Below are 22,528 nucleotides of genomic sequence, written 5' to 3'. Positions count from 1 at the left end.
ACTACTGTGTTACAGTTGTCTACAGTATTCAGTACAGTAAAATGCTATACAGGTTGTAGCCTAGGAGCAATCAGCTAAACCATACGCCTAGGGTGCAGTCGGCTATACCCTACAGCCTAGGTGTGCAGTCAGCTATACCATCTTGGTTTGTGTAAGTACACATACTCCATAATACTCCCACAATGACAAGATTGCCTGGTGACACATTTCTCAGAATGTATCGCTACTGTTAAATGATACACGACGGTACCAAGTACAATTTAGAAATATGAATCAGGAAAAGCACCTTTGTGTTTTAAGTGTTAAATGAAATTGTTTTGGGAGTCATTTTTGTGAAATCAGTCTGAAGCCCTTTTCCTTGGTGCTGTTGTCCACATCTGAGTACTTCGAGTTAGGCATATACGGCCTTACCTACAAAAATATGTGTATGTACAATGTACCCAAAGAAGAGATGGGCTGGGCCACTAGAAATAACTCTGAACTGGCTTGCCAAGGGTGGTGCAACCTTTGCTATTATCAAGCTGGTGAGAAACCAGGAGGCTATGGCTGCAGGTGTTAGCTCCAGCGCCTAGAAATACCTCCTTCCTTTCATTTTCTGTGTCTTAACTCTATTCCGAATTCAAGTCTCCCATGAATGCATCTGACTAGGATCTAAGTCTCACTGGAAATGAGTCTAGAAAGTGTATTTTAGTTTTTTAGTCTTTGCTCTAAGGGAAGATACAGTAAGAGGACTATGGAACAGACAGTGAGGAGCCAGCCGATTGACTGTATCATCCAAAAGGCATGCCAGGTGCCAAGGGTGTGTGCTCACGGGAGAGTGGTCCTCAGGGGATACAGCTTTCTGGAGGAAGTGGTATCTACAGGTGATTTTATTGAAAAGTATTACCCCAAGTGAGAGGCTCATTAACGCTCTGCAAAGAAATCACAGCAGCAGAATGCCATCTATCTGCAGAAGAACCAGACTAATCTGGAGAGGAAATTCGCCTACCATCTGAGCCAGGCCATCATCAGATGAAAAAAGTGAAGGAGAAGTACAAAGAACCAACAGAAGAAATCAATGAAATAGGAAATTAAGCTGTAGCTCATAGACCTTACTGAAGAAAAGGAAAAACAAAATCCAAAACAAAGCCAATAGCTTAGCCTTCATCCAGGCTTAGCCCAGGCTGTAGGAAGCAGGCCTGCCACAAATGCCCTGAGGGAAAGGAAATGAGCAACCCAAATACCAGCCCCTAGTTCTGAGATAGCTTTGGATTTGAAAAGACAGGACAAGAGGAAACCAAGGAGACTCAAGGTGTCAGCTAGAAGCCTCCGAGGAATATCCTGGAGTGGCCTCAGAAGCCAGGCTGAGAGCAAAGAAAAAACTGTGTGAGGAAGAGGTGTTGGGGAAGGGGAAGAGGAAGGGAAGGACTTGCCCAAACCCTGAAAGTGTCAGCGACCCTACTGGCGAGCCAGGAAAATTCAGAGGCTGAGGACCCTGAGTGGGACCAGCCTGTCATCAGGGAGGGTGAGGAAGAGCAGGATGTTGAAGATGAAAGCCCAGGGATGACTACAACGTGGCTGAAAATAAGGCAGAATCCAAAACAGACAAGGAGGCAGTCCCTGCAGAATAAGGAAACTCTAAATGTCCTTAATGCTGAAGCTGGAAAGACAACATACGCTTACTTGACAAGCTAGAAATGCAGAATCAGCTGGGTGTGGTGGCTCACACATGTAATCGCAGCACTCTGGGAGGCTAAGGTGGGCAGATCAATTGAAGCCAGGTGTTCGAGACCACACTGGCCAACATGATGAAACCTTGTAGCTGGGTGTGGTGGTGTACACCTGTAATCCCAGCTACTGGGGAGGCTGAGGCACGAAAATCGCTTGAACCCAGGAGGCAGAAGTAACAGTGAGCCAAGATCATGCCACTGCACTCCAGCCTGGGCAACAGAGCAAGACTCCCTCTCAAAAAACAAAAAGAAAAGTTGAGTCATACATTTCAGGTCAGGTCTGCATAAACAGATTACAACGAAATATTTATTGGAATTGAATACTTCAAAACTGTGAAAAGTACTATGTAAAAAAGACATATCTAAACATTTTTAAAGTACCCAAAGGAGTAAAGAAATTGATTTTTAAAAAACCTGTTTATCCCAGCAAGTGGCTCATTGACTATTAGGCCAATGGGGATGCCACCATCAACAGCCGTGGCAGGCTCTCCTTACCCCTGAGGTTCATCTGATGAGCTGGCGTGCCACTGGATTCTTCTTTGCTCTTATAACAAGAAATGGATGTGTCTTTGAAGGTGCACCAATATTGCTTGTAACCTTTCAAAGTCAGCTTTTTTGGCCTATGTATCAAACAGAATTAACAACAAAATCACTTTGAAGTAACTTTATTGACGCTATATTAGCAAAGTTTCACAATATTAAGTCTGGGGTCAAGTTTTACACATGCTGACATCGATCCCCCTTCGTCAGTGTCTTAGAGTCAGTGCTGCTGTTACTGGATGTGAGCCTCCCTTCTCAATCTACTCTAGAAGATCACGCAAACAGCGTGCCTGTGTTCCAGTATTCTGCAGCCGTAGTCATCACATCTATCACTGACCAGGAGGTCACATGGGAAGGGCAGGAAAAGAAAGGTGAAGTAAATGTCAGTAATTGGAAGATTCCTAAATCCTGTCATTACCTGCAGGTTTATGGGTGTCTGCAGAGTTGCCTTGGGGCCTCTATAAAGATGCAAGTTTACCTGGCAGGACTGAAAGTGGGGGAAGTGCTGCTTTCTCCAGGGTAAATTCCAATGGTGACATTAACTTGCCACTCCAATGTCAAACACAGAAGGAAGATGACAGAGCAGTCATGAGGGTGTGTAAGGACCTTAAGGTGCAGGTAGATGAGAAATGTGTCAAGGGGGAAGGAGAAAGGGTAGGGTAGTGGCATCTGAAATCATGCCCTTATCTCAGAAATGTTCCATATTTTGAACTGTTGTTATGTTCAGCTACGGTAAATGTTTTATTCTAGAGTAGTTTTATCTTATATAGTAGAAAACAGTATTTTCCACGTCACCTCCTTTCCTTTTTTTCCTCTCTGCCTTAATGCCGAGCTCTCTTGATTCTGGGCAATGCAGCTGGATAGAGTGTTTACAAATCTTGATCAGATATACTAGAACTTCATATACAATGTTCCATGAACAAATGAACAGAGTTCAATAGAATCTTGCGCTCTGAACGAGGAAATAATCGCTGGCAGTAACACAGTTCGTTATGTACTGCTTCCAACTGAGGCCCAGAGGGGCTGTGCCACTGTATTACTGTTTCAGCATCTGTATGATGCAATCTAGGTTTCACAATCTTTTTTTAAAAGAAAAATGTTTATCTGATAAAAGAATGAGCATTGTGATTTTAATTTCGTAAAAGTGGTTATTTTCTCTCATGGTAATTTGGTGTTCACCTAACTGGTAAATCCGTTTACAGTAGATGTGTTAGTCAAACTTACAGTTAGTTTCAATGTGACCATGACTATAAAACTGACAGTCATTAATATTTGGAATCCCTCCTCTTTTTGTACTTACTTGAAAACTTTAATATAGTCAGCAAGTTCAGGAATGGAAGTAATGTCACCCTAGGAGAGAGTTAAATCCTTTTTTATTTTTTTTAAATATTTCAAATTCTTTCTAACATTTGGTATCTGATATCAAGAACTAGCTTACTTAATAAACAGAACGACATAAAATACAGATGATAAAGATTTTAACACAATCACATTACATGGTCTTATGGACCATATTCTTGGTACAAAGGCATTTTCAAATAGCATAAAAGGTTAACAAAATTTTCATCAAAATGGCGATTGATACAACTCATAAGAATGTTATCTTTAATACCGCTGAAACTAGCTGCATCTAAATCTGCACACTGTAAAAGGCCCAAAGTGTTTCTTCAGCAGTAACTAATCCCTATACTTAAAAACCAAACCCAGCATTTCACAGTTTTCCCGAGATCTATTTTTTTCTTTTTGTAACATTTCAAATGTGCACATCACTAAGTGGATTTTTACCATGACTTGAGATTATTTTCCTCTGCAGAAATGTCTTCTCACCACTTGTAGAAGAATTTGCAGAGTATTAGAGTATTAGATATATTCTAACTGTGTTGAATGCACTAGAGACGAATACATTATTACTTTAGAAACAAACAAACTTCCCAGCGGTGGCAGGAGCACTGCTTAAGGCCAGGACTTTGAGATCAGACTAGACAACACAGTCAGACCCCATCTCTAAAAAAATTAAAAATTTAGCCAGGTGTGGTGGTGCATGATTGTAGTCTCAGCTACTCAGGAGGCTGAGGCAGGAAATGGCTTGAGCCCTGGAGTTTGAGAATGCAGTGACCACTGCACTCCAGCCTGAGCAACAGAGCAAGACCCTGTCTCAAAACAAAACCACCACTTTCCTCAAAGTTCCTGAAAAATTAACATCTGATTTCTCTCTCTAAAGCATTAAATATTTCTCTCCACCACCCCCCAAATACTTTGAACCTAAATCCACAAAATGGAATGCATCAATTCAAGCTAAATTAATAGGTAAAAAAAAAGATTCATCCTACCAAAATTGTTGACGTTTTACCCCCTTCCAAAGTAATCTCCAGGTCTGAAAGGGCAGCATCAACTTCATCAACTTCTTTGTCACTGTTGTTCAAATGATTCTCTGACGTCATGATTGACAGCTTATTGATATGATACTGAAACCAGAATTATTTTATTAAAATAATTGCTATAACTGTAAAACTCTAAGATGAAATTACTATCTGAATCTATATTTAATGTTTTTCAGTACCTAATTGGAAAAGACAGAAGCGTCTGGGAATAGAATGAAAGGAAATAAAGGGCATGGCACCTGAAATCAATATCCTAAACCTGCTAATAAGTATTTATCCAAAAGATGTAGGGTCTTTGGACACATACCAATGAATTCATCGTTTGGGGGCCCTTAGACTTAAGAGAGTTAACTGTCCTCAACTCTATTTCACATTAACAGAGATTTGACTTTTTTTTTTTTTCATTGTAATCTTCCCTGTGTCTATAACAGGGCCTGTTATCAAGAAATATTGAATAGACATATAGAATATGCATAAGGTCTTTTGTAGAAACGGATGAACACTGAATGCTGTACATTGCTCCTATTACCCAGGAGAAAGTCATCATTACTATGTCAAAAGCTAAAGCTCCACCTTTTCCCCAGCCTCGATTCAATGCTCTGTATTCTCATATGTAAGAATGTTTGTACATGAGTATGCACATGGATACCCACATATACGTGGGTGGGGAGGGGTGAAGAGAGAGCAGTCAGTAGTGGTGACTACTCATATGTAGGCAGGAAAATTTTGGGATACAGAATAGTTATTGATTTTAAATATACTTCAGTAAGTGACTTAGAACCAATATTCATAATCTAATAGATTTTTATGTTAAACCTTAAGTCTTCTACAAAGGTCAGCAGAACCTTTAAATCTTAATCAGTTACCTTTCAAAGCAACAAATGGTGCTCCAAATGTCTGAAGTATCCATTTAATACATTCATTTCATGGGAGCATTTAGTGAACTAATCTGAGGCCACTTACCAATGTTCTTCTGTGTTTTAAGGTTTAGTGACTGGTAATGAATAGTCTCTGGCTACTTCAATTGTGCTGAAATGAGATCTTACAATGGTAGAAATGTCCATGTTCATAAATTACGGAAAATGAGGTAGAGGTTGAGGTCCTCAGGTCCCAAATGTCAGAGTATATTAAGAACCAGGTGAAGAACTGGTCAAAAATACAGATCCTTAGGTTTACTCCAGAGATCCTGATTCAGGAAGTCTGGGGTCCAGCCTGGAATCTGCATTTTTACTCACTGCTCTGGGTAATTCTGATGCAAAATGTCCTTATGAGTCATACTGGAGAAATCCTGGCTGTGAATGGCACTTAAAAAATCCAGCTTTGCTTTCAAAAGTGCAAGGGATATCTTAAATTTCTTAATACACACTCTGACCTAAATGCTTTAAAAACAATGTGACTAATTCATCTACTTTACTTTTTATCCCCACCTTCTTGTTTTTATTATTTTGCTTCTTTTTACTATCGTAAATTTACTTTACACAATGATCCAGATGTCCCAAGGAGAGCATACTTCAGAGTACAGGCTCTGTCTGAAAGAAAAAATACTATGCATCTCCTCTTCACCATACTTTCAGTTTCCTTATTCTGATACTAGATGGTTTCATACAACCTTAGGGTCAGTCTCTGAGAAAGCCTCTAACAACTCAAGGTATCTGTATGCCAAAATACTCTCATTAAATCTAGATTCTAAAATGGTCTTGGAGGGCTATGGTTTTGAGCCCATTCCACTTCCATGAACTGAAACCTATGGTCTTCTCCTGCGGTGTTCTTTCTGTACTGATACAGAATGTCCACGATACATTTGGTGAGGTGGGCTGCAGAATCACGTCATTCTTGTGAGAACACCACTGTGTGTACTCTCATTTTACAAACACGTTTTGAGCACCGACTATGTGCCACGCATATAACAGGCATCTGTTGGTTTTAAAAACAACCATAAACATGACTATTTAATACAAAAATAAAGCAACAGTATAAAATCTGTGGTCTTTCACACATATTTTACAGGTATTATTATTCTATCATTGGCAAAACCTCCACTAGAAAATCATGAGCCTGTATCAAAGTGAGAAGGATGCAGGAAGAAAGCCATAACCAGGTAAGGGGACTCCCAACAAACTGCTCCAGAATTTAATTCAAGAAATTCGCCAGAGAGTCAGAATTATCTGGAAACACAATACAGGATCCTAATTGGCTCATTAAGCAAGTCCCTAGAAAATAACTGAAAATATCTGTCACCTGGGATTTTCCTTGTCTACGCTTCTTTGCCACTCTTTTCATTACGTAAACTAAGGTGAAAATTAGCTGTTCTTGCTTTATTTATTTATTTTTTTTGGCTAATCTCACTCCCCATTCTTGCTTTCTAATGGCAACTTTTTGAGTCACAACTGAAAACTTTTCTGGATGCATAAAAGAAGGCATCCAGAAGACTGAGAGCATTTTTGTGTTCTAAAGAAAAACAAAATCCTTTCTACAGTGAAAAGTTCTTCAGCTGAATGTCAACTCTGCTTCCTGTACTTCTGTTATTTATAGAACACCAACTTCATCAGGACTTTAGGCTGAACCTAGAATCCCGTCATAACCAGGAATACTTGCCAAAGCATTACTCGGGTATCTGAAATTTAAGAAAGATGAATTAATTTGGTCACCAGACCTCAGTATCTGTAAGAATGTGGACGTGTGGATGCCACCTTAAAGTTATTAATGAAGTGGATAATTTTTAAATAAGCTCCCCTATAATTCTGAAGGAGGTGGCATGTAAGAACCACATATGAAAAAACTGGTTTAATCTAAGGAGGCTTGTCAGTTATCTACTTAAGAATTATCACTGTAGAAAAAGGTTTGGTTCCACTAGTCTCTCTAAATCTTATCACCTAAAAGTATTGCTGTGCTACAGCCCATTTTATCATGTGTTGTATCATCCCCAGCTATTTATGAAATTATGTAGGTAAGCTTCAGATTAGATTTCAGAAATCTGATTTTTAATAAATATTTTCTTTCCAAGGAAAAACTGAGGAGCTTTGAGCAGATATATATTTGGGGGTGAGAGGATAATTTTTTTCCTACAAAATAGAGAAAAGTACTTAAGTATACCACTAAACTCTTGGAAAAGATAAAAAAATCAAACTAAAATGTATTTGTTTTGCTTTCCTAAGTGTCTGCTCACTTTCTTAATGGCAAAAATTCTGTCTTGTGAAATGTTACTGGAATTACTATTCCACTTTACTGTTTAAAAATACCTCCCTACCCTTTACCGAATAGGTCCCATTTCCTAGACCTTTCAACTACCTGCAGGGCTGCAAACATCATCATTTCTTCTTCTGTGCATTCAATTTCTTCCAGGAGAATGGCCCATTTGGCCTGCTCGTAAAGCTGATTGATTCTGATTGCATCATACTGCAGCAAGAGAAACAGTTATTTTGTAATATATAACCTTTACCATGGAAAAATTTCAAACTCTGAATATTCAATTGATAAGAAAAATTTAATACTTTTTTTTTCTTGGGATTTTAATTTACAACCAAGAATTTTTATTTACAATCAAGTATTATTAGAAGGATACCTATAGGGTCAGTCATGCATATATATGCCCACATCTAATTTTCTGTTAAAAATGACATTAAAGGCCAGGCACAGTGGCTCACGCCTGTAATCCCAGCACTTTGGGAGGCCGAGGCAGGGGGATCACGAGATCAGGAGATCAAGACCATCCTGGCTAACACGGTGAAACCCTGTCTCTACTAAAACTACAAAAAAAAAATTAGCTGGGTGTGGTGGCGGGTGCCTATAGTCCCAGCTACTCGGGAGACTGAGGCAGGAGAATGGCGTGAACCTGGGAGGGGGAGGTGGCAGTGAGCCGAGATCGCACCACTGCACTCTAGCCTGGGTGACAGAGCAAGACTCTGTCTCACAAAAAAAAAAAAAAAAGACATTAAAATATGACAGAGAATAATTGATTTTCCTGTATTAAAAGTAGATCCTGTATGTTATTTTTCAGGGAAATAACCACTAGACATTATAGCCTTTAACATAAAAAATCTAATTTGATGACATTAAAGTAAGGCAGAACTACCAATTATTTTTCAGGGTCGTTACTGCAACTTGCCATACTAAAATGTAATCAGAAAGCAAATTATTTTGGGGAACATTTTGTTCACTGTGGAGAAGCATACCCAGATAAAGTGGCAAGTCCGTGGAAACAGCAGTTATTTTAAGTATGCAAAATACAGGGCAAATATACTTGTGGAAAATGTTTACTTATATGTTATTCAATTATCCATTTAATTATATAAATAAAAGTCAACAGTAATGCCTTAAGAATACTATAGATTTGAGTATTCCTTATCCAGAATGCTTGAGACCTTCTGTTTTGAATTTAGAATTTGTATAGATGTTGGAATATTCCATTATACCAGTTGAGTGTGCCTAACATAGAAATCCAAAATGAGCATATCCTTTCAGCATCATGTCAGCCCTCACAAGTTTTAGCTTGTGGAGCACTCTACATTTTCAAATTAGGAATGCTCAACATGTGTTTTAGAATGTTGACAAAATACATCTCCACTCCCCTCACAAATGTTAACTATTCCCAAAGTAGCTTTGGCTTTACTAAAAGTAGATAAGATGTGGCCTGAAAATGAATTAAAATTATTTTCTATAATTTTATTATAGAGATTTTACTGTTGTATAAAGAATTACTTAAGCATATAATAAAAGATGATAAACATAACATTAAAATCTAGACTACAGTCTAAACATGAAAAGGATGAGAGGGTAGCCAAGATAGGTTTTTCCCCCCAGGCTGAAAGAGAAGTAGAAGATTCAAACCTCTGTGCCAAGTGTTTTCCACGGGGGAAAAAAGCTCCAGATATTTATAGCAAAGTTAAATCTTACCAGAAAAGTGAAGTACTATGGTAGCAGAGATAATACCAATCATAGTAAAGACAAATAACAGTGTTTGCCTGTTACAGAGGAAAAATATGTAGACCTAAGAAAAATTTGGCTGGGCATGGTGGCTCAGGCCGGTAGTCCCAGCACTTTGGGAGGCTGAGGCAGGAGGATGACTTCAGCCCAGGAGTTTTGAGACCGGCTTGGATGAAAAAGTGAGACTCTGTCTCTACAGAAAATAAAGTTAGCCAGGTATGGCTGGGTGAGCCTGCAGTCCCAGCTACTTGGGAGGCTGACGTGGGAGAATGGCTTGAGTCCAGGACTTTGAGGTTGCAGTGAGCCATGATGATGCCACTGCATCCAGCCTGGGGGACAGAATGAGACCCTGTCTCAAGAAAAAACCTTTTTTTTGAAGCAACATCTTTTGGCACGTAATTAGTAATCTAAAAGTAATTGAAAAGGTAATCTTTCTGAAACTTTTCTTTTACTTAAATAGAGTTGAAGAGAGGTCTTAAATTTTAAAAATGAACTTTGCCAATTCTTTTTTTGTTTGTTTGAGATGGAGTCTTGCCCTGTTGCCTAGGTGGGAGTGCAGTGGCACAATCTCCGCTCACTGCAAGCTCCACCTTCCAGGTTCAAGCGATTCTCCTTCCTCAGCCTCCCAAGTAGCTGGCATTACCAGCGCGCGCCACCATGTCTGGCTAATTTTTGTATTTTTAGAGACGGGTGGGCTCTCAAAGTGCTAAGATTACAGGCGTGAGCCACCGCATCCGGCCTAAACTTTGTCAATTCTATAGTACCAAACGAGTACCTTTAAAATACAAATCATGCCACACTAAGAGCTTAGAGATTAAAAAAAAACAAAAACAAAAACAAAAAAAACCAAAACCAAATCAACCAAAAGTTTCATTATCTTAATAACAACAATAAAAAAGGTTTAGTTATGCTGCCAACCTACTAAAATAGACGTACTTAAAATACAAATACCTTTGCCTAAAGGTTTGGGTTTTTAATAATTATTCAAGATTTCCTATATACAAATAATTCCTTATTCCACCAACTTCCAAAAACAAACATCCATATGAACAAAACAAATAAATGGGGGAAAAAAGATCCCTTTAAACCCTCGGTACCTTTGGATTCAAATCAAAAAAGCTGTAATACTTGAATCGGAGCAGTAAGGCCTCATTTTCCTTCACATCTTGTTCCATGAGAGATCTTGAGGAATCAAGCCATCTGGACAAATTAAGAATAGTGGAAGAAAACAACATAGAATTAAGACAACATTTCTACCTCTAGTTGGATAAAGAAATTCAATTTTATCTATATCTTAAAACTTACCCTTGGTTGATTTTTGCTTTATCAAGAAGAGCTTGAGGTTTGAACATTTTTGCCAAGATTTCTGGTGATGTGATTGGTTGACTGACAGCAAGTATACCAGGATTGCCTTCTGACAAAGCACTGTCACCAAACCAAGCAGAAGTTGGTGACAAAGGGCTTCCATCATGAGCATCGTAAGTGGGGGTCATTGTTTTACTATACAGTCCTGGGCTTGAATATATACTTCCTGAGAAGTAACATGAAAAACAGGTAGTAAGTATGCAGTACAGAATCTTAGTTTTCAATAATAACACATACTATGACAGAAAGCACATTGTGAAACAAAAGTTTTATTCTGAAAGGAAAGCTTAGTATATTATTTTACCTGTTATGAGAACATGTGTAATTAATTCTCCTTTTATAACATTAAAATACGTATTAACAAAGCCTTAAGAATATAATTAAGTTGGCAGAAATTTTTGGGGAAAAAAAATCAGTTCAAGAGAATTAGAAAATAAGGATATAGCTGAAGCAGACAGACCAACATTTTTTGTCTTTAAATTGTGGCAAGGCTCACCTTTCAGAGGGCCAATGTAAAGAACATCAGTGCCTACAGGAAAGGAAAGAAAGGAATTCAGAAGGTAAAGGAAAGGCAACAACAGAGGACAGAAACAAAAGAATGAAAAGAAAATGAGAAAAAGAAAAAACAGATTTTCCCTAATTGTGAATCATAAACTGAAATACACATTTCAAGTGGATTTCAGAGTACACATTTCAAGTGGATTTAAGAGAACCTTAGAAGCTACAACCTAAGTAAACCAGGTTTTTTTTGGTTCAACTTAAAAGAATGAAGTTGTGCTCTAGTCAAGCACATAGTGACAAACATGTCTACAACTTTTACCACCATTTGAAATCCACATAATTTTAAGGTAACACAATAGAACTAAATTCATTCATATAGATTAAAAATAATTTTATGGTAATGTCTTCTCAGTGAATAAACAGGTTTCAACAGATTTACGAATAAAGCATTTTTTTAAGTTCTAGGATACAACAAATAAAGTATTAATGCAAAAGAGTAGATAAAAGTTTGCCCTAGAAAGAGTCTAACAGAGATATATTTAATAGTCAAATCCCAAAAGGAAGGGATATTGCCTTATTTATCTTCTGATTTCTTAGTATTAGGGCTAGGCATATAGTAGAGGCTACATAAATAACTATTTGTTACATTAGTCAACTGATGGTATGTGCTTATTTAAACTACAAAAATTAAGGAGATGAATTTAAGGCATTTAAAAATGTTCAGAATGACATTAAGTACAAGCAGCTCCCCCAAGTCCTAGCTCTGTTAAATTATAATTTGTCCTGTAGTCATAATTTTTCAAAAGAAAATGTGTAATAGGTATAACACTGTTCAACAATGTACAGAAAATGGCTTTTCCATTCCCTAAATTTAGGGTTAAGCTTAGGAATCCATCTCCTTTACTACTATTTTTTTTTTTTTTTTTTTTTGAGACGGAGTCTCCCTCTGTTGCCCAGGCTGTAGTGCAGTGGTGCAATCTTGGCTCACTGCAAGCTCCGCCTCCTGGGTTCACACCATTCTCCTGCCTCAGCCTCCTGAGTAGCTGGGACTACAGGTGCCTGCCACCACGCCCGGCTACTTTTTTGTATTTTTAGTAGAGATGGGGTTTCACTATGGTCTTGATCTCCTGACCTTGTGATCCGCCTGCCTCGGCTTCGCAAAGTGCTGGGATTACAGGGGTGAGCCACCGCGCCTGGCCCTTTCTTACTATTTTATAACTCTTCTCCCCATGCAATGATAGAAACACTACCTGTGAAAAAGTGGTGCTAATGCTAGAGATTTTTTTTTTTTTTTGAGACAGAGTCTTGCTCTGTCGCCCAGGCTGGGGTGCAGTGGCCGGATCTCAGCTCACTGCAAGCTCCGCCTCCCGGGTTTAGACCATTCTCCTGCCTCAGCCTCCCGAGTAGCTGAGACTACAGGCGCCCGCCACCTCGCCCGGCTAGTTTTTTGTATTTTTTAGTAGAGACGGGGTTTCACTGTGTTAGCCAGGATGGTCTCGATCTCCTGACCTCGTGATCCGCCCATCTCGGCCTCCCAAAGTGCTGGGATTACAGGCTTGAGCCACCGCGCCCGGCCTGCTAGAGATTTTTGTAGCTGTCATGACCTAGTCTAGGAAGCCAAGGCAAAGTTAAAAAAAAAAAAAGTGTTTACTGAAAATATGTAATCTCTTGCTAGACACAGGATATTTGATTTGATGTCCCTGACATGTGTTCTTCCAATGTTAGTACTAAAAACACTTGTAAAATCCAGGCCGGGTGTGGTGGCTCACGCCTGTAATCTCAGCACCTTGGGAGGCCGAGGCGGGTGAATCACTTGAGGTCAGGAGTTCGAGACCAGCCTGGCCAACATGGTGAAAATAGGAAAATTAGCCAGGAGTGGTGGTGCATGCTATTCGGGAGGCGAGGGCTGCAGTGAGCCAAGATTGAGCCAATGCATTCCAGCCTAGGCAACAAAGAAAGACTCTATCTCAAAAAACAACAACAAAAAACCCTCTAAAATCCGAACACTGTTAATCCTAAAACACAAAGCAAAGCTGTGAATTCTTTATCAGCATTTGAAGAACACCGGGATCGTTAGTCCTGGGGCTTTAAAAGCTAGATCCTTAAACTAGACAGGTATTTTTCAAAATTAAAATTGTGTGACACCTTTTGAAAGGATTAATTGGGCACCCCACACTTATAAATGGGTTCAACACATTACTCCAACTCAGTTGGGCAAAGGGTATTTCTGCTACAAAGTGTGCGCATGTAGATAAAGTGTGAAAAAACATTAACTTCTAGGCAAAGTCTTGTTTATTTCAAAGATCTGTTAAATAAATCTGTTACAAAGAATGTCAGAATACTGAAAATGTGCACCTGGTGTGCTTATAATTCCTATCCAAAACTGAGTCAAGTTAGAATGGACAATTTGCTTTATAAAGTTTCTAATATAGAAAAGATACTCCCCCTAAATCACTGATAATGGTTTCGATCTGTTTCCCTGCCCAAATCGCATGTCTAATTGTAATCCCCAATGTTGGAGGAGAGGCCTGGTGGGAGGTGACTGGCTCACAGGGGTGGAGTTCTCATAATGGTTTTGCACCATCCCCCCTTGGTACTGTATAGTAAGTGACTTCTCATGAGATCTGGTTGTTTAAAAGTACGTGGCACCTCCCCCCTCCCACCCCTACCTCCTGCTCCAGCCACGTGAAGGGCTGGCTCCTCCTCTGCCTTCCACTGTAATTGTAAGTTTCTTTTTTTTTTTTTTTTTTTGAGACGGAGTCTCGCTCTGTCGCCCAGGCTGGAGTGCAGTGGCGCGATCTCGGCTCACTGCAAGCTCCGCCTCCCGGGTTCACACCATTCTCCTACCTCAGCCTCCCGAGTAGCTGGGACTACAGGCGCCCACAACCGCGCCCGGCTAATTTTTTGTATTTTTAGTAGAGACGGGGTTTCACCGTGGTCTCGATCTCCTGACCTTGTGATCCGCCCGCCTCGGCCTCCCAAAGTGCTGGGATTACAGGCGTGAGCCACCGCGCCCGGCCAATTGTAAGTTTCCTGAGGCCTCCCCAGGAACTGATGCCACTATGCTTCCTGGACAGCCTGCAGAACTGTGAGCCAATTAAACCTCTTTTCTTCTAAGTTACCAAGTCTCAGGTATTTCCTTATAGCAATTCGAGAAGGAACAAATACAGTCACACATTTAATAGAATCAGCCACCCACCCAAATCTCCCTTTCAACTTCCTACAGTTTGTATCTTCTTCAATTCATACTTAATCACTTCATTGTTCTTATTTGTTCTGTAGGCACTATGTGATAATAACTCACTTAGTGTTCACAACAACTCTATTATTCTCACTTCAGAGGAGGAAACTGAGGCAAAGCACGGTTAAATAACTTGTTCAAGGTCAAGAGCAAGTAGGGTGCAGCCAAGCTATAAATCAGCCGGTCTGGGCAGGCGCGGTGGCTCAAGCCTGTAATCCCAGCACTTTGGGAGGCCGAGATGGGCGGATTGCCTGATGTCAGGAGTTTGAGACCAGCCTGGCCAACGTGGTGAAGCCCCGCCTCTACTAAAAAAAAAAAAAAAATTAGCCAGGCGCGGTGGCGGCATGCCTGTAATACCAGCTACTTGGGAGGCTGAGGCAGGAGAATCGCTTGAACTCGGGAGGCGGAGGTTGCAATAAGAGATTGCACCATTGCACTCCAGCCTGGGTGACAAGAGTGAAACTCTGTCTCAAAACAAACCAACCAACCAACCAACCAACCAACCAACCCAGCCAGTCTGCCCGTAGGGCTACACACTGCCTCCATGTACTATAACGTATGTAAGCCATTCCCAATTCTGTTACTATTAAGGTGGCTCACGCCTGTAAATCCCAGCACTTTGGGAGGTTGAGGCGGGCGGATCACCTGAGGTCAGGAGTTCAAGACCAGCCTGGCCAACAAGGTGAAACTCTGTCTCTACTAAAAATATAAAAAATAAGCTGGGTGTGGTGGTGCATACCTATAGTCGCAGCTACTTGGGAGGGTGAGGCAGGAGAATCGCTTGAACCCAGGAGACGGAGGTTGCAGTGAGCTGAGATCACGCCACTGCACTCCAGCCTGGGTTACAGGGCGAGACTTTGTCTCAAAAAAAAAAAAAAAATTCTGTTACTAATGTCATTATTGCAAACCAATGCTTCGATAAACATTTGTGTAGTTATTTCCCAATTCTAGCAGCACTGCTGGGTCAGAGGGTATGGGTATTTTAAATTCCTCAGTCGCGGTTCAGAGAGAATCCCAACTAAGTTGTTTTCCTGAATGCCTGGTTTAAAATACATCTGAGGCAGAAAACTAGTAAAGACTCAGATAAAGTAGCAGATTTAGCAACAAAATATGAGCTTACTAAACAACATGGAAAGAGAACTTAAAAACTATGAGGAGGAGAAATAAAGAGTTCAAAAAGCACTACAGTCTGAGTCCACCTACTGTAGATATTTAAAACCCGATATAATCAAACTCCTAAATATTGCTATATTTTAACACAGTAAAATTTACCTGATTATAAATTACATATTTTTAAAAAGAGTACTAAAGCAATAAATTTTACAAAATTTTCACCAAAATACCTATCTTATACCATATTTTATTAAAAGGATTTTTATGGTATTATTTTTATATTTTGAGAAAATTTTCCCAAGCAAGAGTAAACCTAGAACTATAAAGTAAATGGCTAACAGATATAAGACCACATAAAAATGTAAAACAATATGGTTTTTTTTTTTTTAAAAAAGGCCACAAACAAAATGCCAGTATATAAAGGGAAGTAACACATTAAAATTTTAATATCAGTAAAAACAAAAATATAAATTAAACAAAAAATCTATCATTTGAAAATAGAATAGAAATGGCTAATAAACATATAAATTACTAAACTATCCTAGTATTTATCAGGGAAATGCAAAATAACTGAGATACTACTTATTGTCAAACTGGCAAAATACAGATTTACAACATTTCAATATTGAGCAGAATGTAGGAAACGAGGCATTTTCATATACTGCTGATGGAAGTACAAACCACAGAAACTTTCTGGAGAGAGAGAGAGAGAGAGAGAGAGAGAATGTATGTGATATAGTATATAGATATATATGTATCTACACATACAGGTATTTTTTTAGAGATAGGGTCTTGCTCTGTTGCCCAGGCTGAAATGCAGTGGTGTGAGCACCCAGGTTGAACTCCTGGGCTCAGGAGATCCTCCTGTCTCAGCCTCCCAAGTAGCTAGGACTACAGGTGCACACCACAATGCCCAGCTCTGGGATACATGTGACAGAAAAATTAGATACCACCTAGGTAGAAAAACAGATAAATACAGTTTTTACATAGGTAAAACTCTGAAGTCATTTATAAGAACTACGGAGACTTCTCTGCTTTGACACAAATCACCAAAACATTGAGCACCAAAAATCAAATTGCAGAGCATTAAATACATATTAGGATCTCATTTATGTTATTAAAATAAGACTAGATATGCAAATCTTACACCCGCATGTGTGTATAAACACACAGAAAGGGTATTGTTGAGCTGGACTCCAAACTTACAATCTCGTTATATGTAGTAATCAAGAAATGGCTCCCTCTTGAGAAGGAGTAGCCAGGGAATAAGTTTAAAAGGAACTCACCTTAAGTTTAATAAATTGTTTATATTACTTGAGTTTATCATAAAAGAGACTGTATTAATGTATAAATTTTGTAATTAAAAAATATGAGGTCCAGCCAGGTGTGGTAGCTCACGCCTGTAATCCCAGCACTTTGGGAGGCCGAGGCGGGCGGATCACGAGGTCAGGAGATCAAGACCATCTTGGCTAACAAGGTGAAACCCCATCTCTACCAAAATCACAAAAATTAGCAGGGTGTGGTAGCGGGCGCCTGTAGTACCAGCCACTCGGGAGGCTGAGGCAGGAGAATGGCATGAACCCAGGAGGTGGAGCTTGCAGTGAGCCGAGATCGCACCACTGCACTCCAGCCTGGGCAACAGAGCAAGACTCCATCTCAAAAAAAAAAAAAAAAAAAGAAGAGGTCCATCAGCATGTATCATTGAGTAAGAAAACACAATGTGTGTATAACACAGTCCCACTTTTGTTAGAAAAAAAATACGTAATTATGTAATATTTGAATATTTACTATAACCATGTGATACTTTTGTACTTAAAAGAATAGTTTTTAAAAAAATGTTTTGAGGCTAGGTGCAGTGGTCACACCTGTAATCCCAGCATTTTTTTTTTTTTTTTGAGATGGAGTCTCGTTCTGTCGCCCAGGCTGGAGTGCAATGGTGCGATCTTGGCTCACTGCAAGCTCCGCCTCCCGGGTTCAACTGACTCTCCTGTCTCATCCTCCTGAATAGCTATCCCAGCACTTTTGAGAAACCAAGGCAGGAGGATTGCTTGAGACCAGCCTGGGAAACATGGCAAAACCCCATCTCTACAAAAAATACAAAAATTAGCTGGCCATGCTGGCATGCGCCTGTAGTCCCAGCTACTTGGGAGGCGGAGGGAGGAGGATCACTTGAGCCCAGAAGTCTGAGACCAGCCTGGGCAACATAGCAAGACCCTGTCCCTTAAAAAGAAAGAAAGAAAAAATTTAGCAAACATTCCTATTATAATTCATAAAATAAACATTATGGCCAGGCATAGTAGCTCACGCCCATAATCTAGCACTTTGGGAGGCTGAGGTGAAAGGATCACTCGAGGCCAGGAGTTGATGACCAGCCTGGGCAACACAGGGTCTCTTAAAAAAAAAAAAAATGAATTGGAGAGATGGTGTTACTTAATGGTTAGAGGCATGAGCATTGGAGCCTGGATGTGAATTCTAGCTCTATTCCTTATTAGCTTTGTGACCTTGGAAAATTACTTAACCCTTGTAGAATTATTTCCTCATAAGTAAAATGAAGACATCACCAAAACTGCTGGTATTTTGTTTTGTGGCGATCAAGTGAAAGATTATGTATTCAATAATACTTATAACTTATTTACTTTTTTTTTTTTTTATTTTGAGATGGAGTTTTGCTCTTGCTGCCCAGACTGGAGTGACATGGCACGATCTTGGCTCACTGCAACCTCCACCTTCTGGGTTCAAGACAGCCTCCTGAGTAGCTGGGATTACAGGCATGCGCCACCACATCCGGCTAAGTTTTTGTGTTTTTAGTAGAGACGGGGTTTCTCCATGTTGGTCAGGCCCGTCTTGAACTAATGACCTCAGGTGATCTGCCCGCCTCGGCCTCCCAAAGTGCTGGGATTATAGGCATGGCTACCGCATCCAGCCCCTATAACTTATTTACTATTTTGAAATTGTTGACCATGGAGGAGGGAAAACCTGACATTATATATGTTTATTTCTATGTGGCTAAATTTTCTCCTAGAATATAAATTCATATATTTATTCTGTTTATATCAACAGTATATACTACTCTCCAACCATTAAAAATCAGAGACAGCCAAGAGGAAAAACAAACCATAAGGCTTATTTGTGATTTTGGTTTGCAACCCACTTTACTACCAAACAAAAATATTTTAAAAATATGGATTAGTATTCATATTAGCTGTGACTACTAAAAGAAAAAGTATTAGTGGGTTGTTCAATCTAAATTACTATGTCTTAATCAAGGCAGCCCAGCTTAAGAATTCATTGAAAATACTGATGCTAACTCAATCATGATTATTCATTAGCTTAAGTTATATACTAATCAGCTTTCCTACATTTTGTCATTATCACCAAGCTGAAGAGAACAGAAGCAAAAATGAGTAAGTTCTGGAACTATTACAAAATTATCCAGTGCTTCCAATTCTACCAGTAGCTTCTTGTCTTTTTGTTTTGTAAGATCTAAGCTGATAATTTTATTTTTCACAGTCACAGGGTTTGCTTCTAGCCATTTCTGTATGATGTAAAAATTTTAAGATTTCCTGCTTCCTGGACCAGCATACTCTCAAGAATTTCTATGCATACTGGTGTTCACCCATGGTTTCTGGGCAACAAAACCTCCTTAGCTTTCCAAATTCTAACTCTAAGACTTATAGAAACATTCAGCATTATCACTTCTATTGATATGGGATGATTCAGATTGCCACTACTCATGTGGGGTACAGTATTAAAGATTTGTTAGAGAATTTAAATTTTAACTTTTTTTTTCTTTAAGGTAAACAAGGCTACAAAAATTAAATAAAAGCTAGATTGTGGCATCTGTGGCCACTGACATATTTGCTAAAATTATGGGTCTGTATGTACTCATGAGGGATAGAAGGGGGAAGGAGACGGGTGTGCAATGGTGTAAGCTCTAGCTTGGAAGCGGGATGAGCCTGGGCTTACAGCTCAGCTCTACCAGTTACCAGGGATCAGCTTCCAGACAAGTGATTTAGCCACTCTGGGTTTTTCTTCTCAGGCTACCGATTTTTCAGAATTACTCAATTAATATATTTAACTGTGTGGATTAAATATATTACATGTAGTGTTTTGGACAAGAAGTTGCTCAATAAATGTGGTTGTCAGTAATAGCAATGTTTTAATAAAAATATATAATTTTTTTTCTGAAAAGGATCTCTTACAAATAAAGAGGCCACAAATGTCCCTTAGGACATTCAAAGCTGTCCAAAGGTCAAGCATCTGAAAGGAAAGAACTGAGGAATGGTACACAGAGCAGAAATAAAAGCAGCTGCAGTCTGGGTGAAAAGGGAACTGGGTGAAAAAGAACAAGGGAGCCTAAGATTGGGGAGGGTAAGAATTGGTAAGGATGCTCTTCTTGGGCACAAGCTAGCCAAAAATTGGGCAGCACAGGAACAGCCCAATGATGCAATGACAAAGGTTAGTACAGTCATGAGTCTACTAACAACAGGGATAAGTTCTGCGAAATGCGTCGTTAAGGGATTTCCCTGTTGTATGAACATCATAGAGTGTACTCATACAGGCCCAGATGGTATAGCCTACTACACACCCAGGCTATTTGGAAGGCACAGTCTATTGCTCACAGGCTACAAACCTGTACAGCATGTCACTGTACTGAATGCTGCAGGCAACTGTAACACAATGGTAAGTATCTGTATCTGTGTATCTACACATCTCTAAACACAGAAGAGGTAGAGTGAAAATACAGGGCCAGGTGCGGTGGCTCATGCCTGTAATCCCAACACTTTGGGAGGCCAAGGCGGGTAGATCACTTGAGGCCAGGAGTTCGAGACCAGTCTGGCCAACATGGTGAAACCCCTCTACTAAAAATACAAAAGTTAGCCGAGTGTGGTGGTGTGCACCTATCGTCTCAGCTACTTAGGAGGCAGAGGCAGGAGAATTGCCTGTATTTCAGCTGCAGAGAGCCAAGACAGTTCCACTGCACTCCAGCCTGGGTGACAGAGTAAGACTGCGTCTCAAAAAACAAAACAAAACAAAACAAAACAAAACAAACACCGGGCGCGGTGGCTCACACCTGTAATCCCAGCACTTTGGGAGGCCGAGGTGGGTGGATTGATCACGAGGTCAGGAGTTCGAGACCATCCTGACCAACATGGTGAAACCTCATCTCTACTAAAAACACAAAAAATTAGCCAGGTGTGGTGGTGCACGCCTGTAATCCCAGCTACTCAGGAGGCTGAGGCAGGAGAATCGCTTGAACCCGGGAGGCGGAAGTTGCAGTGAGCCAAGATCACCGCCACTGCACTCCGGCCTGGGCGACAGAGAGAGACTCCGTCTAAAAAAAAAAAAAAAGACAGTATTATAATCTTATGGGACTACCGTCATACATGTGATCTGCTATTGACCAAAACATCACTATGTAGCACATGACTATATATATTTCTTACTATGTCACAATATCACATGGACATAATCTTTTATTCTCTTTTTTTTTTTTTTTGGAGACAGATTCTTGCTCTGTAGCCCAGGCTGGAGTGCAGTGGCGCAATCTCGGCTCACTGCAACCTCTGCCTCCCGGGTTCAAGCGATTCTCCTGCCTCAGCCTCCAGAGTAGCTGGGATTATAGGTACCCGCCACCATGCCTGGCTAATTTTGTATATTTAGTAGAGATGGGGTTTTACCATGTTGGCCAGGCTGGTCTTGAACTCCTGAACTCAAGTGATCCACCCACCTCAGCCTTCCAAAAGTGCTGGGATTACAGGCGTAAGCCACTGCGACCGGCCCCTTTTATTCTCTTTTACCTCTTCCTCAACCCACAGGCTTCCACCAGTATCAGCAACCCTTCCCCACATTCCCTCCTGTACAAATTACTGACTGGAAGTAAATTTGATACTCTTTCTACAATTATGATTTGATAATTTTGTAAAACATTCAGAAACCAATGGTTCTACAATGCCCTAGCCTGAATTCCATCGTCTGCTGTTAAATATGTTCCAATGTTATCCTGAAGGAGCTGGGAGGTCTCTCCCCCATAAACTGGCTCAACTCATTTATTCACATCTTGCGTTTTTGCAAGGATGTTCTTTCTTAGGATCATTCTTTCTGCTTGGACTGCCTTTTCCCATCAAAAACCTGACCACTGGAACTTAAAAGCTGAATTCACAAACTTTGTTTGGAACTGTTTTCTGAATTTCGAAAACATTATCTTCTATAAAAGTCATTTAATATTTACATATTACCTCCTTAAGTATAGTAACTGTTTTTCCACTAACCTATAAACTACTTAAGAGTAAGGATTGTCTTATTTCTTTGTATCTTTCAAAATGCAATCAGTACATAAATACAGAAAAGTTACAAGATTTGTGACCTTAGAAGACTTTTTACTGTGCCATAATTTCTTATCCTTATCCTCAAAATGTGGGTATTAACAGAATCTACTGCAAAGAGCTGTAGTGAAAATTAGATGGGTTTCCATAGGTAAAGTGGGCATTGCACAGTAAGTGCTCTGTAAGTGTTGCTTTCATTACTAGTATCATCATCATCATCTCAGAATTTAAAAAACCAGAATGAACTAAATTAGTAAGATTAATTTAGATATTTGCTAAAGGGACCCATCCTAAGTAATGGATTTATAAATTGTGGCTGATGGAAACATGGGAAACTACAATGTTCAGTCCAGGTATATGCCCACAATTAAAGAACAATATAACCTAATTAATTAGCCACCTAGTTTCCCAACAGATATTACCAGCATG

At 39.8% G+C, this 22,528-nt stretch overlaps 1 protein-coding gene and 1 long non-coding RNA gene across 8 annotated transcripts in view; one reads left to right on the top strand and one right to left on the bottom strand.

The window, feature by feature from the left end:
- The window catches only part of LOC105481933 (FERM domain containing kindlin 2), a 97,682-nt gene that overhangs the window by 14,512 nt on the left and 60,642 nt on the right, over positions 1-22,528 (bottom strand). For 4 of the 7 annotated variants that reach the window (XM_071100170.1, XM_071100171.1, XM_071100173.1 and 1 more), the window contains 7 exons: positions 11,415-11,447; positions 10,859-11,084; positions 10,651-10,753; positions 7,919-8,026; positions 4,580-4,714; positions 3,550-3,599; positions 2,205-2,329 (listed from right to left, as the gene is read on the bottom strand). In XM_071100170.1, coding sequence (XP_070956271.1) covers positions 2,205-2,329; positions 3,550-3,599; positions 4,580-4,714; positions 7,919-8,026; positions 10,651-10,753; positions 10,859-11,084; positions 11,415-11,447 — 780 coding nt within the window. The remainder of the gene's footprint in view (positions 1-2,204; positions 2,330-3,549; positions 3,600-4,579; positions 4,715-7,918; positions 8,027-10,650; positions 10,754-10,858; positions 11,085-11,414; positions 11,448-22,528) is intronic. The other 3 variants (XM_071100172.1, XM_071100174.1, XM_071100176.1) reach the window with 1 other exon arrangement.
- LOC112426669 (uncharacterized) overlaps positions 1-22,528 on the top strand; it is a 148,165-nt gene that overhangs the window by 85,705 nt on the left and 39,932 nt on the right. Inside the window, exon 3 of the long non-coding RNA XR_003018057.2 lies at positions 6,638-6,728. This is a non-coding gene — a long non-coding RNA (uncharacterized lncRNA). The remainder of the gene's footprint in view (positions 1-6,637; positions 6,729-22,528) is intronic.

Source organism: Macaca nemestrina, chromosome 7, assembly GCF_043159975.1.
Source record: "Macaca nemestrina isolate mMacNem1 chromosome 7, mMacNem.hap1, whole genome shotgun sequence".
Taxonomy (NCBI): domain Eukaryota; kingdom Metazoa; phylum Chordata; class Mammalia; order Primates; family Cercopithecidae; genus Macaca; species Macaca nemestrina.
The sequence above is the reverse complement of the archived record's forward strand: the minus strand, read 5'-3'. Positions and strand labels throughout refer to the sequence as shown.